Source organism: Myotis brandtii, unplaced genomic scaffold, assembly GCF_000412655.1.
Source record: "Myotis brandtii unplaced genomic scaffold, ASM41265v1 scaffold469, whole genome shotgun sequence".
NCBI classification, from domain to species: Eukaryota; Metazoa; Chordata; class Mammalia; order Chiroptera; family Vespertilionidae; genus Myotis; species Myotis brandtii.
In genome coordinates, this window is record NW_005367911.1 from 904250 (window position 1) to 923809 (window position 19560).

The following is a 19560-nucleotide window of genomic DNA, read 5'->3' on the forward strand; positions in this document are numbered from 1 at the left end:
GGACGGTCGTGGGCGGGGCTGGCGGGCAGGTGCCGAGCCCTCAGACACCCTGCTCTCCGGCGCAGACGGTGAGCGAGGCCGTCTGCCGTCTCTGTTTGTCTGTATTAATCCAGAGGATTCATCCACAAGTTCCTCTCGAGGGAAGTAGCAGGAAGGAAGGGAGAAACATGAAATGACCTGAGAGCTGGAAGGGAGCTTGCCAGCGCTTCCAGTACTTTCATACACACACAGACACCACACACACAGAGACCACATACACACAGAGACAGACACACACACAGAGACAGCCACACACACAGAGACAGCCACACACACAGAGACAGCCACACACACAGAGACAGCCACACACACAGAGACAGCCACACACACAGAGACAGCCACACACACAGAGACAGCCACACACACAGAGACAGCCACACACACAGAGACAGCCACACACACAGAGACAGCCACACACACAGAGACAGCCACACACACAGAGACAGCCACACACACAGAGACAGCCACACACACAGAGACAGCCACACACACAGAGACAGCCACACACACAGAGACAGACACACACACAGAGACACACACAATCATACCCACCACACACAGACACCACACACACAGAGACCACACACACAGACACACACACATGGAGACACACATAGACACACACACACACCACACACACACAGACACTGAGACACACATAGACACACACACACATGGAGACACACAGACACTGAGACACACATAGACACACACGGAGACACACACAGACACTGAGACACACACACACACACACCACAGACACGGAGACACACATAGACACCACACACACACAGACACAATCATACCCACACACACACCACACACACAGTCATACACACACAGACACACAGAAACAGAATACACCACACACCGCAGACACACACCACTCATACATACACACCACACATACACACCACCCAGACACACACACAATCATACCCACCATCCACATAGTCATACACACACAGACACACAGAAACAGAATACACCACACACCGCAGACACACACCACTCATACATACACACCACACACACATACACACCACACACACATACACACCACACACACCACACAATCATACCCACCATCCACATAGTCATACACACACAGACACACAGAAACAGAATACACCACACACCACAGACACACACCACTCATACATACACACCACACACACACACCACCCACACACACACACAATCATACCCACCACACACAGACACACACACAGAGACACGCACCACACACACCACACAGACACAGAGACAGACACACACAAAAATACCCACCACACATACAGACACACAGACACAGACATACTAGTACATACCACACACACACACACTACTCATACACACACATAGACACACAGAGACATGCACCACATGCACACCACACACACACAGAGCGACACGCACCACACACACCACACACACACACACACACACACACACACACCACACTTTCCTCCTTAGTTTACAGAAAAGAACGTTTGAGCCCTAGGGTGCCGAGCGACTTGGGAAAGGTGCTCACTGTGCTAGATCCTGTAGTAGAGCCTTGAACAGGGAGGGGCTCGGCACTTAACTATGGAAAACTCCTCTCAGAGGGTGAGGTCACAGTTTGATTCCCGGTCAGGGGGCCATGCCTGGGTTGTGGGCTCAATCCCCAGTGTGGGGCGTGCAGGAGGCAGCTGATGGATGATTCTCTCTCATCATTGATGTTTCTCTCTCTCCCTCCTTCTCCCTTCCTCTCTGAAATCAAAATAAAAAGGTACTTGGTTTAGTTCCTCAGGCAACTGTACAGGGTCTATTTTTCTCCAGTTAACAGTGTGTGTGTGGGGGGGCACCCTAAGATTGTGTTTGTGAAAGTATATTTGTATCTTGTTTGGTGGATTCCCGAGGGCCCATTTGACCACATAGGGCTTTTTATTCCTCAAAATTTTTAAAAGAATAACTCGTTTTTGAAAACGTGTGTGTTGCCTACCTGTTTTTATAAAAATGCCATTCTCAAATATTGATCTCGATTCCTTTTTCTTGACCTTCTTTTAAAGAGGAGTAGGGATCCCAAGTCGTTTGTAATAACCAAAACTGTATCAGGAAAAACTCGGAAAACCGGTTATTCAGTCTCCGTGGGTAGGAGAACACAATGAAGATTCAAGTGTAATGAAGGAGATATTTCAGATAAAAACCTGCTGCTGATAATTGTGTCTACCTGACAGTAACATCATCAATCCTGCTTTACCAGCCTAAACAAAATAACGAAGGGCAAAAATACACATTTCATTTGATTTTTCTATTTCACATTGTGAGTGAAGATAGAACTGAACTGCATTAGGATTTAGTTGAGAAGTAGCACCTTGGAGAGCCCGATCCCCCTTTTCATTTGTGATCTTGAATGCTCCCTCGCTCTCCCAACTTTCCGGGCAAGGTAGATACAGTAGAGACCTACATTTGAAAGCCTGCCAAGCTTTAGAAATTACGCAATGACTGTTATTTCCTTCCTCTGAGTCTTAAAAAAACAAAAACAAAAAAACCTCACACATTTAAACCTCAGAGTCAGCTGCTTGCTAACCACAAATTTTCATACTTCACCTTTAAGACAGCCTTTCATCTGGACTCAGCGAAATTCCCTTGAACTCGTTTTTTTTCATGGCTTCCTTGAAAGTAAATCCTCCAGAGCTGTTTTTCTGTCTCCTTTCATTTCCTGCTGTCAATCTTTCTCTGGTGTCGTATTTCTTTTCCCTCCAAGACCTCTTCCATAGCAGTTCTGCCTGTTGTCAGGTTCAAATGTCTATGTGTGGGACTCAGACCTATTTTTCCACTCACCTCTCGTCTCCAAGACTCAGAGATGGAATTTCAGGCTGCTTGAATAATGCCATCCAGGCAACAAATGCTTGCTGAGGGCCTACTGTGGGGCAGACATGGTGCTAGGTGCTGGGGATAGGAAAATGAAACAGACACACTTCCTGTCCTAAAGGAACTCACAGTTCAGCGGGAAATAAAGTTCTAATAATTGAGAGAGACAGAGATAGAGAAAACAGAGGTGTGAGTGCAATGATTAATATTTACGATGTACTATGCCCTTTTGTAAATGCTTTATGCATATGAACTCATTTAAGTAACCTCACAACAATACTGGGAGGCAAATGGTGATGGTGAAACTGAAGCACAATAATTTGCCCAAGGCCACCCAGCTAGTAAATGGCAGAGCAGGATTCAAACTGAGCCAGTTTGGTGACATTTCCTGGACTCATATATTGCGCTGTCCTGCCTTTGGTAAGAGTGCTGTCTCTGAATTCAATTCTTTTTAAAAAAAAATTTTTTTATTGATTTCAGAGAGGAAGAGAGAGAAACATCAATGATGAGAGAGAATCATTGATTGGCTGCCTCCTGCATACCCGACATGGGGGATTGAGCCTGCAACTCAGGCATGTGCCCCGAAGGGGAATTGAACTGTGACCTCCTGATTCATAGGTTGAAGCTCAACCACTGAGCCATGCCGGCTAGGCTGAATTCTTGATCTACCATTTAATATCTGTAATCTTAAAACTCTGTAAGCCCCAGTTTCCTCATCTGTAAAATGGGGTTAATAATAGCACTTACTTCACATGGTTATTTTGAAGAGTAAAAGGAACCTAGCACGTGCTTGGCACTCAGCCTGCATTTAAAAAATGTTAGCTATCATTATTATCGTCATTATTATTGTTGTTGTTGAAATATAAAATACTGTATAATGGCCCTAGCCCATTTGGTTCAGTGGATAGAGCATCAACCTGTGAACTGAAGGTTCCCGGGTTCGATTCCAGTCAAGGGCACATGCCCGGATTGTGGGCTTGATTCCCAGTAGGGGGCATGCAGGAAGCAGTGGGTCAATAATTCTCTCTCATCATTGATGTTTCTCTCTCTCCCTTCTCCCTTCCTCTCTGAAATCAATAAAAAAAAATATTTAAAAATACTGTATAATGTACCTGAGGATGTCAGAAAAACTTACATTGAGATGACATGAGAGCAGAGTTTTGAAGGATTAGAGCTCTCACTGAATAAGAACTGCCTCTTTTCCTGAGATCCTTGATCCTGTTAATAGTATCATTGTTTTTTTTTTGTAATTACCAAGGCTCAGAGATTAAGCTATTTTTAATTCCACTCTTTTCCTTTCTTTCCACATTTAGGTAGTTGCCACATCATGCTAATTGTGGGTCCTGCATTTATTTCTTGCCTTTACCACCTTAGTCTTTTTATTTTCTTTTTTTTTTAAATTAATAAATCTTTTATTGTTCAGATTATTACAGATGTTCCTCTTTTTTCCACCATATCTCCCCTCCACCAGGTTCCCACCCCACCCCATGCCCTTACCCCCTACCACTGTCCTCATCCATAGGAGTCTTTTTATTTTCATTGCCGATAACCTAGTACAGGTTCATTTGCCTCTCTCATAACTAAAGCAGTAACCTATGGGAGACAACATGGTGTAGTGTAGTAGACCACAAGCTTTTGTACCATCCTGAACTAGGCTTGAATCTCAGTTCTTCCATTTAATCCATCTGATATCAAATGTAAGAGAAATAAATTTCAGCTCTAACAGTTACAAGGTGTGGGAGCTTGAGCAAGTTAGTTCATTTCCTTAAGCTTCTTTTCCTCAATGGAAATCTCATGAGACTTTTTAGTTTCTCTTTTATAAAACACAGTACTTTCTCATGACTTTTTTTTTTCTATTACCAAACTATAAACTCTTTTTCTCCCCTAGCATTGGGCCTACTCATTCAATAGTACCATTTCTTGGCTGCATGAGTGAATGGATAGATGATCCTGAAAGAAGTGGGGGCCTTCTAATAGAACTCTACTATCAACAAAAGAACACAGGTATCAGATAAAAAGGAGTGTGATCACATCCTGCCTCTTCTGTCTCTCCCCTTTGTTTTATGAACCTCATTATCTGAGAAGGAGAGCTCGTGACAGATGCTTTTATTCTTAACAAAGAGGACAGCTGGGAAAGGTTCAGAGCAGAAGCTAGAATCAGAAAGTGTCTGTGGAGTCCGTGAAAACTGCAAGATCATCAACTTTGATAAAATGATAGTGCTGATGTCTGTATTCCATTTACAGTTTTTAAAGTTATTCTATATCGAAAGATACCTATGAGGAAAATGCTCTTTAAATTCAAGGAAGAGTACTTTTATTAAAAAAAATCCAAAATCATCAAAAATCCAACATTCCCTTCAGCAAATATCTATTACGCCAGACTTAATACTAGAAACTGGAAATGCAAGGATGAACAGGAGCTCAGAGTCTATCAAGGAGTCTATTAGACCAACAACTAACTGTAATATATAATATGCAATATAGCAGAGATAGGAACAGACGTGTATGGAAACCCAGAGAAGAGTCATATTAATCCTGTCTGGATTTAGGGAAAGCTTTGAGAAGACATAACATTCAAGATGGGTATTGAAAGATGAGTAGAAGTTTTCTCACAGGAGGAGGCAAAGGCTATTAGAACAGAAATAGTACAAATATTAGATTAAAATCAGATTTTATTTTTATCACAGTCAGGAAACATGCTAATTTAGCTCAAACTTGATTAAGATACTTTGCTCCAGAATAATCAGGCATTTATGTTGATTTTATCTATGGTTACCTGTATGCTTCTTTAGGAAGAAGGAATCTTCTATGCTATATCTTTCTCTCACTTGAACAAGCACAGCATATGTTCAACAAGATCAAGTATAAAATGTTGTTGACCAGCTGACCACATAGCCCTAGAAGATGAGCAATTCCATATGAGGACTACAGTTCTGGGTGTCTGAATGGAGCTATCTCTTAGCATCTGTAAAAATGTCTAGACGATAGTTATAAAAATGAATATTTTACTGTCAGGACAAAGCAGAGAACAGAGGCAGTGATCTAACAGTCTCAAAAACTTTTAAGAATTGTCATTATAGCCCTGATCGGTTTGGCTCAGTGGATAGAGCGTCGGCCTGCGGACTGAAAGGTCCCAGGTTCGATTTCAGTCAAAGGCATGTACCTTGGTTGCGGGCACATCCCCAGTAGGGAGTGTGCAGGAAGCAGCTGAATTGATGTTTCTCTCTCATCGATGTTTCTAACTCTCTATTCCTCTCCTTCTCCCTTCCTCTCTGTAAAAAATCAATAAAATATATTTTTTTAAAAAAGAATTGTCATTATAGTGGAATAATTAAATGGTTTTTCTCTATTTTTTAGTTGGACTGAACAGCAATTGTCCAAATTTCCACAAATAAAGGATCAGCTGGTATTTGCTCATCCAACTTAGATTCCTAGATGGGACCTAGAGGAGAATATGAAAGTTAAACCAAGTGGGTTTTTTAAAATATATATATTTTTTATTGACTTCAGAGACAAAGGGAGAGGGAAAGAGAGATAGAAACATCAATGATGAGAGAGAATCATTCATCGGCTGCCTCCTGCATGCCCTCTACTGGGGATTAAGTCCACAATCTGGGCATGTGACCTGACCAGGAATCGAACGGTGACCTCCTGGTTCATGGGTTGATAATCAATCACTGAGCCACACTGGCCAGGCCAAGTGTTTGTAAATACATATTTGCTCAAGTGATCCTCTTTTCCATATGCTTCTTGTATTAGTTTCCTAGGGCTGCTGCACAAATTGCCATAAACTGGGTAGATTAAAATAACAGACATTTATTCTCTTACAGGTCTGGAGGCTAGAAGTCTGAAATCAAGGCATCCACGGGGCCATGATATTTCTAAAGAATATATAGGAAAGAATCCTTCATTCCCTCTTCCTAGCTTCTGGTGGTTGCCTGCAATCCTTAGTTTTCCTTGGCTTGTAGATGTATCACTCCAATTACTGCCTCCTTCACAAAACATTCCTTCCTCTGTTGGTCTGTATCTGTGTCCAAATGTCTCTCTTTTTATAAGGACACCAGTCATTGGATCAGGGCCCACCTTAATCCAGTTTGACCTCTTCTTAACTTGTTTACATCTGCAAATACACTATTTCCAAATAAACTGATATACACAGGTTCCAGGTGAACATGAATTTTGTGGGAATACTGTTCAACCCAGTATCTCCCTTACCAATTTTGGGAAGGAAATTTTGCTCTGCATAATTTTCCAGCTGTTCACCTGCAAATAGTTGGGAGCAAACAGTAAACTTTGGTTTAAAATTTTACTTCCTCTTGTCTGAAATATTTGAGATGATAGTAGCTCAGTTTAATGATTGTCTGTCTAGTCAAATATTTCTTTTTGTCTTTCCCTTTTATGTAAAAAGAAATTCTAATTCTTAAACTATTCTACCAAGGATCTGATTGAATGTTGGATGGGATAATTCTCCAGCCACAACCTGTAGGTGGCCTGTAATCACTTTGGCTATCATTTGAAATGTTGATTTGCAGTTTGCAGTTTCAGTTTGAATTCCTCAAAATAACACTCTGTTTCTACCTTCAAAGCCTGTCAATCTTTAACAGAAAGTATTTTGGTAATAAGTAAAATTCTCTCCATAACAGATTTTGAGGCTTCCTTTGGAGTTTGAGGAATGCCAGCTTCCTCTGTTAATGATTACATCCATAAGTAGATAAGAATGAGCTTAAGGCATGTGACATTTTTTGCAACCCTCAAGGCTCTTGTGACCAACACATGAGGCAAAAAGCCTTTAACTCGTGGAAGTTAAGAAAGCCATGAAAGAGGCTTCTTAAAGAAATAAAATTTGGGGGTGAGGGATGAAGGGAGCCTAATATATGGTGACAGAAGATGAATTTGGGGGGTGAGCACACAGTGCAATATACAGATCTTGTATCATAGAAATCTAAACCTGAAACCTGTATGATCCTATTAACCAATGTCACCCCAATAAATTTAATAAAAACAAACAATTCTAAAAGAAATAAAATTTAGAAAACATGAGAAAAGTTGAGATGGGAATAAAGGAAGGCTTGATTGACACAGGGCAGAGACCTAAAATATTTGCCCAGAAAAACAAAAAACTAGTTCAAGGAGGTTTCTGAAAGTAGAGAATCTGGTAAATGTTTCTATATTGGGTTTCTAGTGACTTGGAGAAATGAGGTGAGACCTGGAGTGAAGAAATACATTGGAAAATTACAGTTAAAAGGATCTGATTGATTCAATGGTCAAGAGTTAGGTCTAACTTGAACTGTTATATTTTCACTGCCTAGCTTGATGACGTGCATTCAAATATACTTAATAAATATTTTTGAAGGAAAGAAAACAAAACTGAAATGTAATCACAGGGGGATGGAACCCACCCACAACCTGGGTATGTGCCCTGACCTGAATCAAACCTGTGACCTTTCAGTTTACCCGATGACGTTCCAACCAACTGAGCCACACTGGACAGGGCAATTGCATTGTATTTTTAATTTCAGTTTCCATGTGTTTACTACAACTGTAGAGAAATACAATTGATTTTTGAGTGTTTATTGTATATCCTATAACTTGGCTGAACTCATGTATTCATTCTAGGAGTTTTTGTTAAAAAAACAACAAAAAACTTTTGTAAATCCCATCCTTTGAGATTTTTTTAGATAGACTATCATGCCATCTGCACAAATGTAGAGTTTTATTTCTGTTTTGTCCAATTTGTATGCCTTTTATGTTCTTTTCTTGCCTTATTGTGCTGGCTAGTTCTTCCTATGTTGAATAGGAGTGATACAAGCAGACATCCTTAACTTGTTTCCAATCTTAGGAAGAAAGAATCCAGTCTTTCATTATTAAATATGATGCTAGCTGTAGGGTTTTTGGTAGATGTTTTTATCAAGTTGAGGAAATTCCCTTCTAATCCTCGTTTTCTGAGTGTTTTTTTAATATATATTTTTATTGATTTCAGAGAAGAAGGAAGAGGGAGAAAGAGAAATATCAATGATGACAGAGAATCATTGATTGGCTGCCTCCTGCATGCCCCCTAAGGGGGATCGAGCCCAAAACCCGTGCATGTGCCCTTGACCGGAATCGAACCCAGGACCCTTCAGTCTGCAGGCCAATGCTCTATCCATTGAGCCAAACTGACTAGGGCAGAGCTGGGTTTTTAAAATCATGAATAGGTGTTGGATTTTTGTCAAATGCACTTTCTGCATCAATTGATAGGATCTATTTTTTTCTTCTTTACCTTGTTAATGATGGATTATACTGATTGAATTTTAAATGCTGCATCAGCCTTACAACCCTAGAACAAACCCCACTTGGCCATGTATATAATTCTTTTTTACATATTGTTGAATTCTATTTGCTAATGTTTTGTTAAGGATTTTTTAAAAATATATTTCCATGAAGGACATTGGTCTGGGTCTTTCTTTCTTTCTTCTTCTTCTTCTTTTTTTGTTTTTTGTACTGTCTGTCTAGGTTGTTTTTTGTTGTTGTTGTTTGTTTGCCTGGTTTTGATATCAGGGTAATACTGGTCTTATAAAATGGGTTGGAAAGGGATCCCAACTCTTCTATTTTCTGGAAAAGATTGTGTAGAATTGGTGTTAAATTCTTTAAATGTTTGGTAGAATTCTCCACTAAAACCATCTGGACCTGGAGATTTCTTTTACTGAGACTTTTAAATTACAAATTAAATGTCCTTAACTGTTATAGAGCTACCCAAACTATTTCTTTCATCTTGGGTGAGTATGATAGTTTGTGCTGTTCAAGGAATTGGAATGTGGAATATTTGCTTAGTCTCAAAATACCATCCTACAAAATAGTTCTAGATGATAAAGAGGAAAAGAGTAACTTTACACTGGAAAAGTCTGATAGACACCACCTCAACCAACTGATCAAGGTTAACATCACTAACAATGGGCAAATCAAAATAATGTACCACCCGATAGAGTACAATGAGAAGAACATAGCATCCCTTTTGTGCTATTTCTGCCAAAGACAACTATCCTAAATCCAATCACAAGGAAATATCAGACAAGCCCAAACTGAGCAACATTCTACATAACTATTCTTTAATCTTCAAAAATGTCAGACTTATGCCCTGGCCCATGTGGCTCAGTTGGCTGAGCATCGTCCCATGCACCAAAAAGTTTCCAGTTCAATTCTCTGGGGTTAGGGCACATAACTGGGTTGTGGCTTGATCCCCATCAGGAGGCATGTGGGAGGTGGCCTATTGATGTTTCTCTCTCTAAAAATTAAGTTAAAAATATATTTTTTAATGTCAAAGTTATGAAAGTTAAGGAAACAATGATTCCCCTGATGAAATGAGCCTAAAGAGAGGTAACTGCTACATTCAAGGAGGGATCTCATATTGAATCATTAAGCTATAAGGACACTTTTGGGACAAATGATGAAATTTGACGGGCTGAGGAGCAGATGGTGGTATGCATCAATGTTAATTTTCTGATTTTGATGGATGTACTAGGCTATATATCTAAACATCCTTTTTTGTAGAAAATACATGATATTTGGGGTGATGAGACATCAGATTATCACTTTACTCTCAGATGGCTCAGAAAAAAATCTTTTTGACCTAAAAAACATTTTCTGTAAATTTTAAATAATTAAAATATTTTGTAAATGAAAATTTCCCCCAGATATCCTCTTCCCATTTTGATCACTCTATTATTCTAGTGCTCCTAAACATTGATTAATATATTTTGCATATATTTGTATGAATATCATCTACTTATTTTGAAATCCTTCTACTTCTTGAGTATTTATTTCCTCAATGAGATCATTAAACACCAAAAGAACATAGATTATGCCTCTATTTCCTTTGTAGTTCCTTATGGTATCAAAAAGCTGTTCTTAATAACCACTTATAAACATTAAAGGTTTTGGAGCATGAATTATCTGGATAATTGGATTGCCTCTTTCAATTTAAGTCATGGAAAAACTTTAAATCATCTCTCTGAAGTCATATAATGGATTCAGGAACCAATTCTGTGCTGATGGCTCATTCACACCAATCAGTAGCCCTGATGATTCATAGAAATACGTGTTTTGGTGGAAAAGTGAGTCATTCCACCAACACACAGCTGGACTGTCACGCCCAGAGCACAATGGAAATGTGGAAATCTGAGTGGAGCACAAAGAATCTATATCTGAGCAAGAGTTCACACTCTTCCTGTTTGGCTACATTGTGAAATGGAAATCGTTTCCTGGGAAAACGGCCAGATTCCACAAAGCAAATAGTTTTGTTGCGATGTGTACAGCTGCTAACCACTGTTTTGATTGAGAGTGTCTTGTTTTAAAGATCTGGTCTTGGTTCCAACTGGAAAGTTGAAAGGAAAGAGGGATGGGGAGAGGCATCCTCTTGTGAGCAACAAATTAGTTTAACAAAGTTTTCTCAAATACCAGTTCTTGACTGGTTCAAGTGCGAGAAAGGGAAAAGGGTTCTGCACATTTCTTGCCACCAATGGTGTGTCAACCATTCTGACTTGTCCCTTTGTATGTATGAACATATTTCATCTTCAAAACAACCTTACTATTTTTATGGGAAAGTTAGGTATAGAGAGAATACAATGAATCCTGTATGTATGAATATATTTCATCCTCAAAACAACCTTACTATTTTTTATTATGGGAAAGTTAGGTATAGAGAGAATACAATGAATCCCTATGTACCTATCGCTTTGCTTCAACAATGGTTAACACATGCCAACCTCATTTTATCTTTATCTCATCCACTTTCCTTCGGATTATTTTGAATCATATCCTAGATATGATATCATTTCATCTGTAAATACTTCAGTATGTATCTCTTAAATATAAGGATTATTTTTAAAAGTATAACCACAATGCCATTATCACACCTTAATAATAATTCCTTGATGTCATCTTCTATTGCTGGGACTTTTCAGTAGCTCCTAATAGAGCCCTCTCCCCACCCCCGGCTTCTAGTCTCAGCCCCATTCCCTCAAATCAATTATCTTTCTAAAATTCAAATCATTTCCTCTCCCTCTTTTGGTTACAATCATTAAGTAGTGCCTTCTAATCTTTAGGATAAAGTCCAGCATGACTTCCAGGATGCACTGTGACTGGGCAACTTTTTCTTGCCCACCCTCACCTTTAGCCATTCTACTTCCAAACATCTTATACTTTAGCCATGTGGACTCAGAGATCCTCATGCCTTTACCAAGATCTTTCTTCTGCTTAGAATCCCAACCCCCAGCTACTTTTTTCAACTTGGCAAATGCCACAGCTCAACTCTGAAATGTCCCCTGACACCTTTATGTAAACAGAAGTACTCCTTCCCCTGCGCTATCATTGTGTATTTTATTTGGTGCTTTTTATGGCTGTTATCACATTAACTTGTAGTTGTTGAGCTACATGTCTAGCTCTCATATTAGAGTCTAAGTTCCTGATAGCAAGGACCAGGTATTTCCATCTTTGGGTCTCCATCTCCTGGTCCTGGGACGAGCACTTGACAGGCTCTCCATAAATACTTGTTAAATGTTTGTTTTAGTGAATGATGTTCACAATTATTTTTCTGAAGTACTACAAATTCTCAAAGGACTTTTTTTGAAGTATCAAATATTAGTTTCATAGACTCACTGAATATCAGAACTGAAAGGATCCTTAGAAATCATAACCCCCCACTTTTTTCATTTACAGATGAAAAAACTAAGAACTAAGAGAGAGGTGGAGAACTAAGAGAAGAAAAGCCATTCACTCGAAATTACATACCACGAATAAACGTTCTGTTCAACAGATGCTTAATGTAAGCAGTGATACTGAATTTAGTTTATATGTATTGAGTTGGGATGATGGTGGGATATCCAGCTATGCTTTAAGCAATGGGAGATGAAATCCTGGCATTCAGGGGAGAGGCTGACATACTGGTAAGCAATCACTGCTCCTCCCGGCCTCATGGGATTCAGAACTACTTTAGGACCCTGGGGAATGCCAGACACAGCAGGGACCACCAGAGCTCTGCTTCAGCATGATAGACAACGCATCCCTTCTGATGAGTTGATGTCTCCCTCTCCCTTCCTCTCTGAAATCAATAAAATATATTTGCCCTAGCGGGTTTGGCTCAGTGGATAGAGCATTGGCCTGCAGACTGAAGGGCATGATAGACAACAGCATCCCTTCTGATAAGTTGATGTCTGACTGTGCCACTGGTTTTAAATATTTTTAATATTTAAAGGACCAGAGACCTGATGTTAGAGTCATTGCAAAGAGGATGCCAGAAAAAAAGATGAAAAGAAAAGAGGGAAAATGACTGGAATCAGAGCAGAGGGCTGGAGACAGAACCCATGTTAAATGCCTACATTAAGAAGGTAGCACAGGACTAGCCAATGTGGCTCAGTGGTTGAGCACCGACCCATGAACCAGGAGCTCGAGGTTTGATTCCCAATTAGGACACATGCGTGTGTTGCAGGCTTGATCCCCAGTAGGGGGCGTGCAGGAAGTGATCAGTTATTCTCTCTCATCATTGATGTTTCCCTCTCTCCCTCTTCCTTCCTCTCTCTGAAATAAATTTTTTTTAAAAGTAGCAAAAAAGAAAAAGAAAAATAGCATGACTATTCATAGCAGGATTATTCATAATAGCCAAAAAATGGAAAGAACCCAAATGTCCATCAACTGATGAATAAACAAACACCATGTAGCATATCTATACAATAGAATTTTATTCAGCCATTAAGATGAATGAAGTACTGATATATGCTACAACATGAGTTAACTTTGAAAACATACCAAGTGAAAGAAGCCAGACACAAAAGGCCATATATGTATGATTCCACTTATATGAAGTGTCCAGAATAGGCAGCCTGAGACAGAAAGATCAGTGATTGTCAGGGGCTGGGAAAAGGGGAATGGGAAGTGACAGCTAATGGGTGTGGGGGTAACAAAGTTGAATGTCACCTGAGCTCTGTATTCCTGCAAAACATTGAAGTTTAAAGGCATCTCCCCACCCTTTTGTGTTCTGGAAAATAGCTTACTGCAAAGAACCACTCTTCTCCCGGTGAGTCACAGATGCCACTCTTATTTACTTATGACAAAGACAAACATAGACCCTCCACATTCTCAGTCTTTGCCTCATAAATGATCATTGAACTGCTTGTCCCCGCTGATCACTTCGGAACAAAATGCTTCTTAACCAAACTTTGTTTAAGCTTTTCTTCTTCCTCCAGGCCCCTGATCTTTGGCCTGCTCTCAGCCTCAGCCAGCACACAAGTCCTCCTGAGGATAGGCTGGCTTCAGGGAAAAGTATTCTCTTACCTACTCTCGTGCCACCCCTTCATCCATTCCCTGCACCTGGTCCTTTTTAGCTTTGTTTACTCCTCTCTGTAAAAGAAGCCCCCCTTTTGTCCAGCCCTTGAGACACTTGCAGATCTTATGGTCACAGCACTGTGTCCATTACAATAGACCCCCCTCCCCTGATTGTAATAGTCCCTTGACTCCCAGGCAATAATCCTTTCAAATAAAGTCTCCCTTTGCTAAATCCGGATCTGTTTTTTATTTGACAGGTGTTTATTTGGGGGATGATAACAATGTTCTAAAATTGATTGTGGTTGCCAACTCTGTGAATGTACTAAAAACCATTGAATTGAACACTTTAAATAGGTGAATCGTGTATCACATAAATTATGTCTCAGTAAAGCTGGGGTTTAAAATGTTTTTTTTTAGCAGTTTTGAAGGCTGTTTTTTAAAAAAGGAAGAAAAAAAGTTAGCAAATGGGACTAGAAATAAATAAAAATAATACAGCCTCCCAAAAGACCATAAAGGAGACTCAATGACAGCAATGCTAAATCCTGCTGAGTTCAAATAAAATTAGAAAAGGAGAAATCATTGGTAGAATATAGGGTCTATTTACTGACTTTTCAATGCTCTTTTGGTAGAAAGAAAGCCAACTTTTTGGATAAACTGCTAAAGTTTAAGGACTGAATTGGGGGTAAAAGCCCAGTAGCCACAGTTCTACAAAACAATTGAATTTGAACAGGAGAAAACAGATGGACCCCACCTTGAGGAGACAGGAAGGTAAAACCAATTATGACTGCAGTTTTTGTTTGTTTCTGTTTTTTATGTGTAGGATAGGAGACCAGTGTATGTTGAAAGCAAAGGAGGAAGGGAGGCTTGATGGCATTTTCATTAATATATTTTCTTGATGTTTTCTGTGTGTTAGTCTGAATTTAACACTCTCACCCAAACTTCCTGTATGCTGTGAATGGTTTCTAGCATAAATTAGCACTTAACAAGTTTTTTAAAAATTATTATTATTGTTTTCTGGTTCAGGAAACCAGAAAATGTTTGAAGGAGAAAAGAAGGAATTTTTGAGGAAAAGAAATATACAAACATTGTAGGCACTTTTCATATATGTCAGAGGGACAAGAATAGTGCCTGTAAATCTGGGGACGAACACCTGTGGCAACTGTGAGCCAGCTGCTGGGGACTGGTTTTCTGTGCAGGATGTTTGTTTCTCTGATGTGAGGACACGTAATTCATCCCAAATGTTTATTATTACTATTAGATTTCGGAGAGGAACGGAGAGGGAGATAGAAACATCAATGCTAAGAATCATTGATCGGCTGCCTCCCGCCTGCCCCCTACTGGGAACTGAGCCTGCAACCCAGGCATGTGCCCTGACCAGGAATTGAACCGTGACCTTCTGGTTCCTAGGTTGACACTCAACCAATGAGCCACACCGGTCAGGCCCAAATATTTATTATTAACAAAACACACTGTCTCCCTAGGATCTCTCCCAGCATGGATCCAAAACCGAATGGGACATATTACCCGTGGCACCCCACGCACCTTGCTCAATCTTCCTAAATATAAACCAATAAGACTTAAGGCAGAACCACAGTAAGAGATGAGCAATGCCTGGCTACCCACCCCTCAGCCCTGCACTTCCACACCTCTACCCTCTCTCCTCCTTTATACCTAGAGGCCCTCCCTCTGCGAACCCTTCCCACTCTTCCAGAAAGTGGCAACCTTCCTTTAGCTGCTGGAGAACCCTCCACTTTGTATCTGAAACTATGCATCTGCCTCTCCTGCTATGCTATGAATTCCTCAATAGGAAGGACTGAGCTTTATTCATCCTCCTTGAAGTCCCCAGGCCCGCAGTTGGCTCAAGGTAAGCAGTCACACTTTGTTGAACACGTGGGCGGATGGAGGAATATGATAGAGTGCTATGAGATTCCAGCTGCTGACATGGTTGCATCCTGGTGTTCTTTTTCTGGGCCAAAGGGTTGTTTGTTTCCACCTCTTTATCCCTTTTACAGTCTCTGCCTCAGCCGCTGAAAGCACGCAATGGAACAGTGTGCCTTTCAGCAAATAAGAGTGAGCAATGGAAAATGCAAAGCGTCAACCCTTAATGCAAGCAATGGCGTGCTGAATGCAATTCCAAACGAAGGGAAACTGCTTATTTTCACTGAAATGAAGTACTCTGGGAAGTACTTCCCTCCAGTTCTGGGAGTCCGTGGTGATAAAGCTAGTTCATCAAGGCTTAGCACGCCCCCTGTTGGATTTAGCTGGCATTTAGTAAGAAGAGGACAGGAGAGAAACTTGTTGATACAGATCATTTCTTGGACATAGGTATGTAGGGGTAGGGCCCTTTCTGCAAAATTCTCTGTTAACAAGGCATGAAATGAGTCATGTATTTACTAGACTATCCCTGGAACATAATTTGACTAATCTCAAAAAGGTCACTCCTTTTTGAAGAGTAGAAATATTTTCCTGATGGGAAGTCAAAATGGCATGGACTTAATTCCTTTTAGCAAGCATGCAACCACAAAAATCAAGTCAACCACTGAAATTCCTCTTCAGACCCCCCCAAGTGAGGTTTAAATTGTAATCTCTAAATGTCCACTGATAGAGAACTTGTTGAGTAAGTATAGTGCGTCCATACTTTGGAAAACAAGAGAGTTCTACATATACTGATATGGAACAATCTCCAAGATATATTAGTGACTGAAAAAAAGAAAGAAAAATGCTGAGCAATATGTAAATTTGATCATATATGCAGAGACTTCCTATAGAAGATTCCACCAGAAAATAGTAACAATTGTCTCCTGGGGAAGAAATTAATTACTGCAGACAGTGATAGAAAGAAAACCTCTTTTCACTATATTTTTGGTTGCTACTCACAATTTGTATCTTGGATGCTACCTATGGAAATAATCTAACCAATTAAAAAATGTAAGAACCTTATGAAGGTCCAGTAAAATTCTCTACTGTCACTCTTCTTTTTTCTAGAAATCTTATCAGTCCTCAATGGAACAACTTAAACTGCCAAAATACATTTTCTTTTAAATTCTAAAATAAATGGGTAATCTTTCAGATCTTAAGATATATGATTTTATATATTATGGATAATTTTATATACCAGCTATGATTTTATATGCCAGTTATAATTTTATGTGTAAAATTATATATTCTACTTGAATCACAAACAAGAAAGCCATTTGTTTCTAAGAAAACATCTACTGAAGTGTCGGGGGAACTATTCATTGGGACTATCCCAGACTATCCCAGACAGTGAGCTCTCCAGCTCCTTTCCGGGTTGGAGGACTCTCCAACTGGGTTGATGGAGCCCTGGGTTCCACCAAGCAGTGTTTCACTCTTCCTAATGATAGTGCATGCCAGACTAGCATAGATCTTTTGCCAAGACCATCATCTATCCAGCTGGGGAAACCCAAGCTTGGTTTCCTAACTAGGGAAAAGGGTTGCAGTTTTTCTGGGGGAAAGGGAGCTGGTGCTGCTCCAGCAAACTCACAGCCCCAGGGCTGTGCTAGAGAGCAAATTGGGGGTTGCCTGGGCAGCCTCTCTTTCCCTGGACTTCTGAGCTCAGGGTCCTCCTTGGTGCTGCTCCTTGGTACTCACTATGGTTGAAAATATGTCGGTAGTTAATCTTCAGGCCCACAGGCTCAAAACCAGCACATGCGGATGGCCTCGTGTGCCCACCCTGTACTGATGAAAGGTACAGTGCTAAGGTAGAAAGTGTGAGAGGAGGCCAGGGACCTGGTTTGAGTGCCAAGCCAATGCCAACCTGCAGGTAACCTCGGGCAGGTCACTTGCCTTTCCCAGGCCCACGTGTTCGTTCTGTCAAACGAGGAGGTGGGAACTGAAGATCTCTGATTGCTAAGCAGTAGCAACTAGGATCTAGAAAGAAGGGGGCATTCCTAGATCCTGCTCTGAGATTAGTGTCAGCTAGGTCTCTGGGGCAGGGATAAACACAGGGAAAGCTGATTTTCAGGGAAAGGTTAGAAGTGGGTAAGGGCTTTACTTTTTACTTTATTGCCTGCTTTAATCCTATCCTGTTAGGATAATCCTAAAAGGCACCTGGAGAAGCTTTGCAGCCCCTCACCACCACTGCGACCCTAACTTAAGTTCCCTCTCCCTTCCTTTCCTAAACAACCCCTCAAGCTTTTAGAGCAGCGGTTGGTAACTTGATGGGGTGGGGTAGTTAGAGGCTTCTTCGCATAGATTGTGGACAACTTTCCCTTTCAAAAACTGGGCACAGACCGATACAACCTTTCGCATACAACTTCAGGAGCTCGTGTTCCACTTGCCTTCCCGCTCTAGAACTTAAAAGGCTGAGGTAGGCTTGCAGGTGAGCAGAAAGAGAGGGAAAAGTGAGCAACATTCTAGGACCTGTTTCCTCTCCAGCTAACATTCCTCCGCCCCAGTCCCGCTCCTACCGCCTCCGCTGCCAGCGGCGGCCCTAGTCTCCGCTCCAACTATTCCAACCATCCTGGGAAGGGTGGGGCACGCGGCTCCTGGGTCCCCCTTGGTTGCACACCCCCCGCCCCAACCCCATCATCGGTTTTCCCTTCTGCCCCGGTCCCTCCTTTTCTGGGACGGGGCCAGCCAATGGGCGACGAGACTCCCGGGTTTGGCGTGGGAGCGGGGGAGCTCAGACATCCCCCGCCCCACAGTTCTGGCCACAGTCCCGGGGCGCACGGACGTGGCTAGAGTTTCCTCCGCTCTCCGATCGCTCTCGCTCTCCTCCCCCCTCCCGCTCTTCCTCCTCTCCCGGTCTCCTACTCCAGCTTCAGCTCCACCCGGCCGGCCCCGCACGGCTCCGGGTCGCCATGGAGGACACCCAGCTCCATATCATCGAACAGCCGCTTTCCGGGTACCCTGACGCCGAGGACCCGGCGTCCTCCCTCATGCAGGCGCCGGCGGCGGAGGAGCCGTCGGGGGCCGGCTCCGAGGAGCTGATCAAGTCGGACCAGGTGAACGGCGTACTGGTACTGAGCCTCCTGGACAAAATCATCGGCGCCGTCGACCAGATCCAGCTGACCCAAGCCCAGCTGGAGGAGCGGCAGGCGGAGATGGAGGGCGCCGTGCAGAGCATCCAGGGCGAGCTGAGCAAGCTGGGCAAGGCGCACGCCACCACCAGCAACACCGTGAGCAAGCTGCTGGAGAAGGTGCGCAAGGTCAGCGTCAACGTGAAGACCGTGCGCGGCAGCCTGGAGCGCCAGGCCGGCCAGATCAAGAAGCTGGAGGTCAACGAGGCCGAGCTGCTGCGACGCCGCAACTTTAAAGTTATGATCTACCAGGTGAGCTGGCGGGCGGACCTGCCCGCAACTCCGTGCCCGGCCCGCAGTCTCAGGCCGGGGCTGGGGGTGGAGGACC

At 41.9% G+C, this 19560-nt stretch overlaps 1 protein-coding gene and 1 long non-coding RNA gene across 4 annotated transcripts in view; both read left to right on the forward strand.

Moving 5' to 3' along the window:
- LOC102239623 lies at positions 1 to 17146 on the forward strand. Of its 3 annotated transcripts, XR_001363942.1 has the most exons (6): positions 1 to 68; positions 4784 to 4899; positions 12589 to 12694; positions 14820 to 14958; positions 15866 to 16054; positions 16203 to 17146. It is a non-coding gene; the product is annotated as an uncharacterized LOC102239623 (long non-coding RNA). The 3 variants fall into 3 exon arrangements; XR_001363940.1 differs by having other exon boundaries at positions 15866 to 17146; XR_001363941.1 differs by lacking the exon at positions 14820 to 14958 and having other exon boundaries at positions 15866 to 17146.
- Positions 17147 to 18576: 1430 nt separating this feature from the next.
- Positions 18577 to 19560, forward strand: part of PTRF (polymerase I and transcript release factor) — a 27277-nt gene continuing 26293 nt past the window's right edge. Inside the window, exon 1 of the mRNA XM_014547189.1 lies at positions 18577 to 19484. Coding sequence (XP_014402675.1) covers positions 19014 to 19484 — 471 coding nt within the window. The 5' untranslated portion in view covers positions 18577 to 19013. The remainder of the gene's footprint in view (positions 19485 to 19560) is intronic.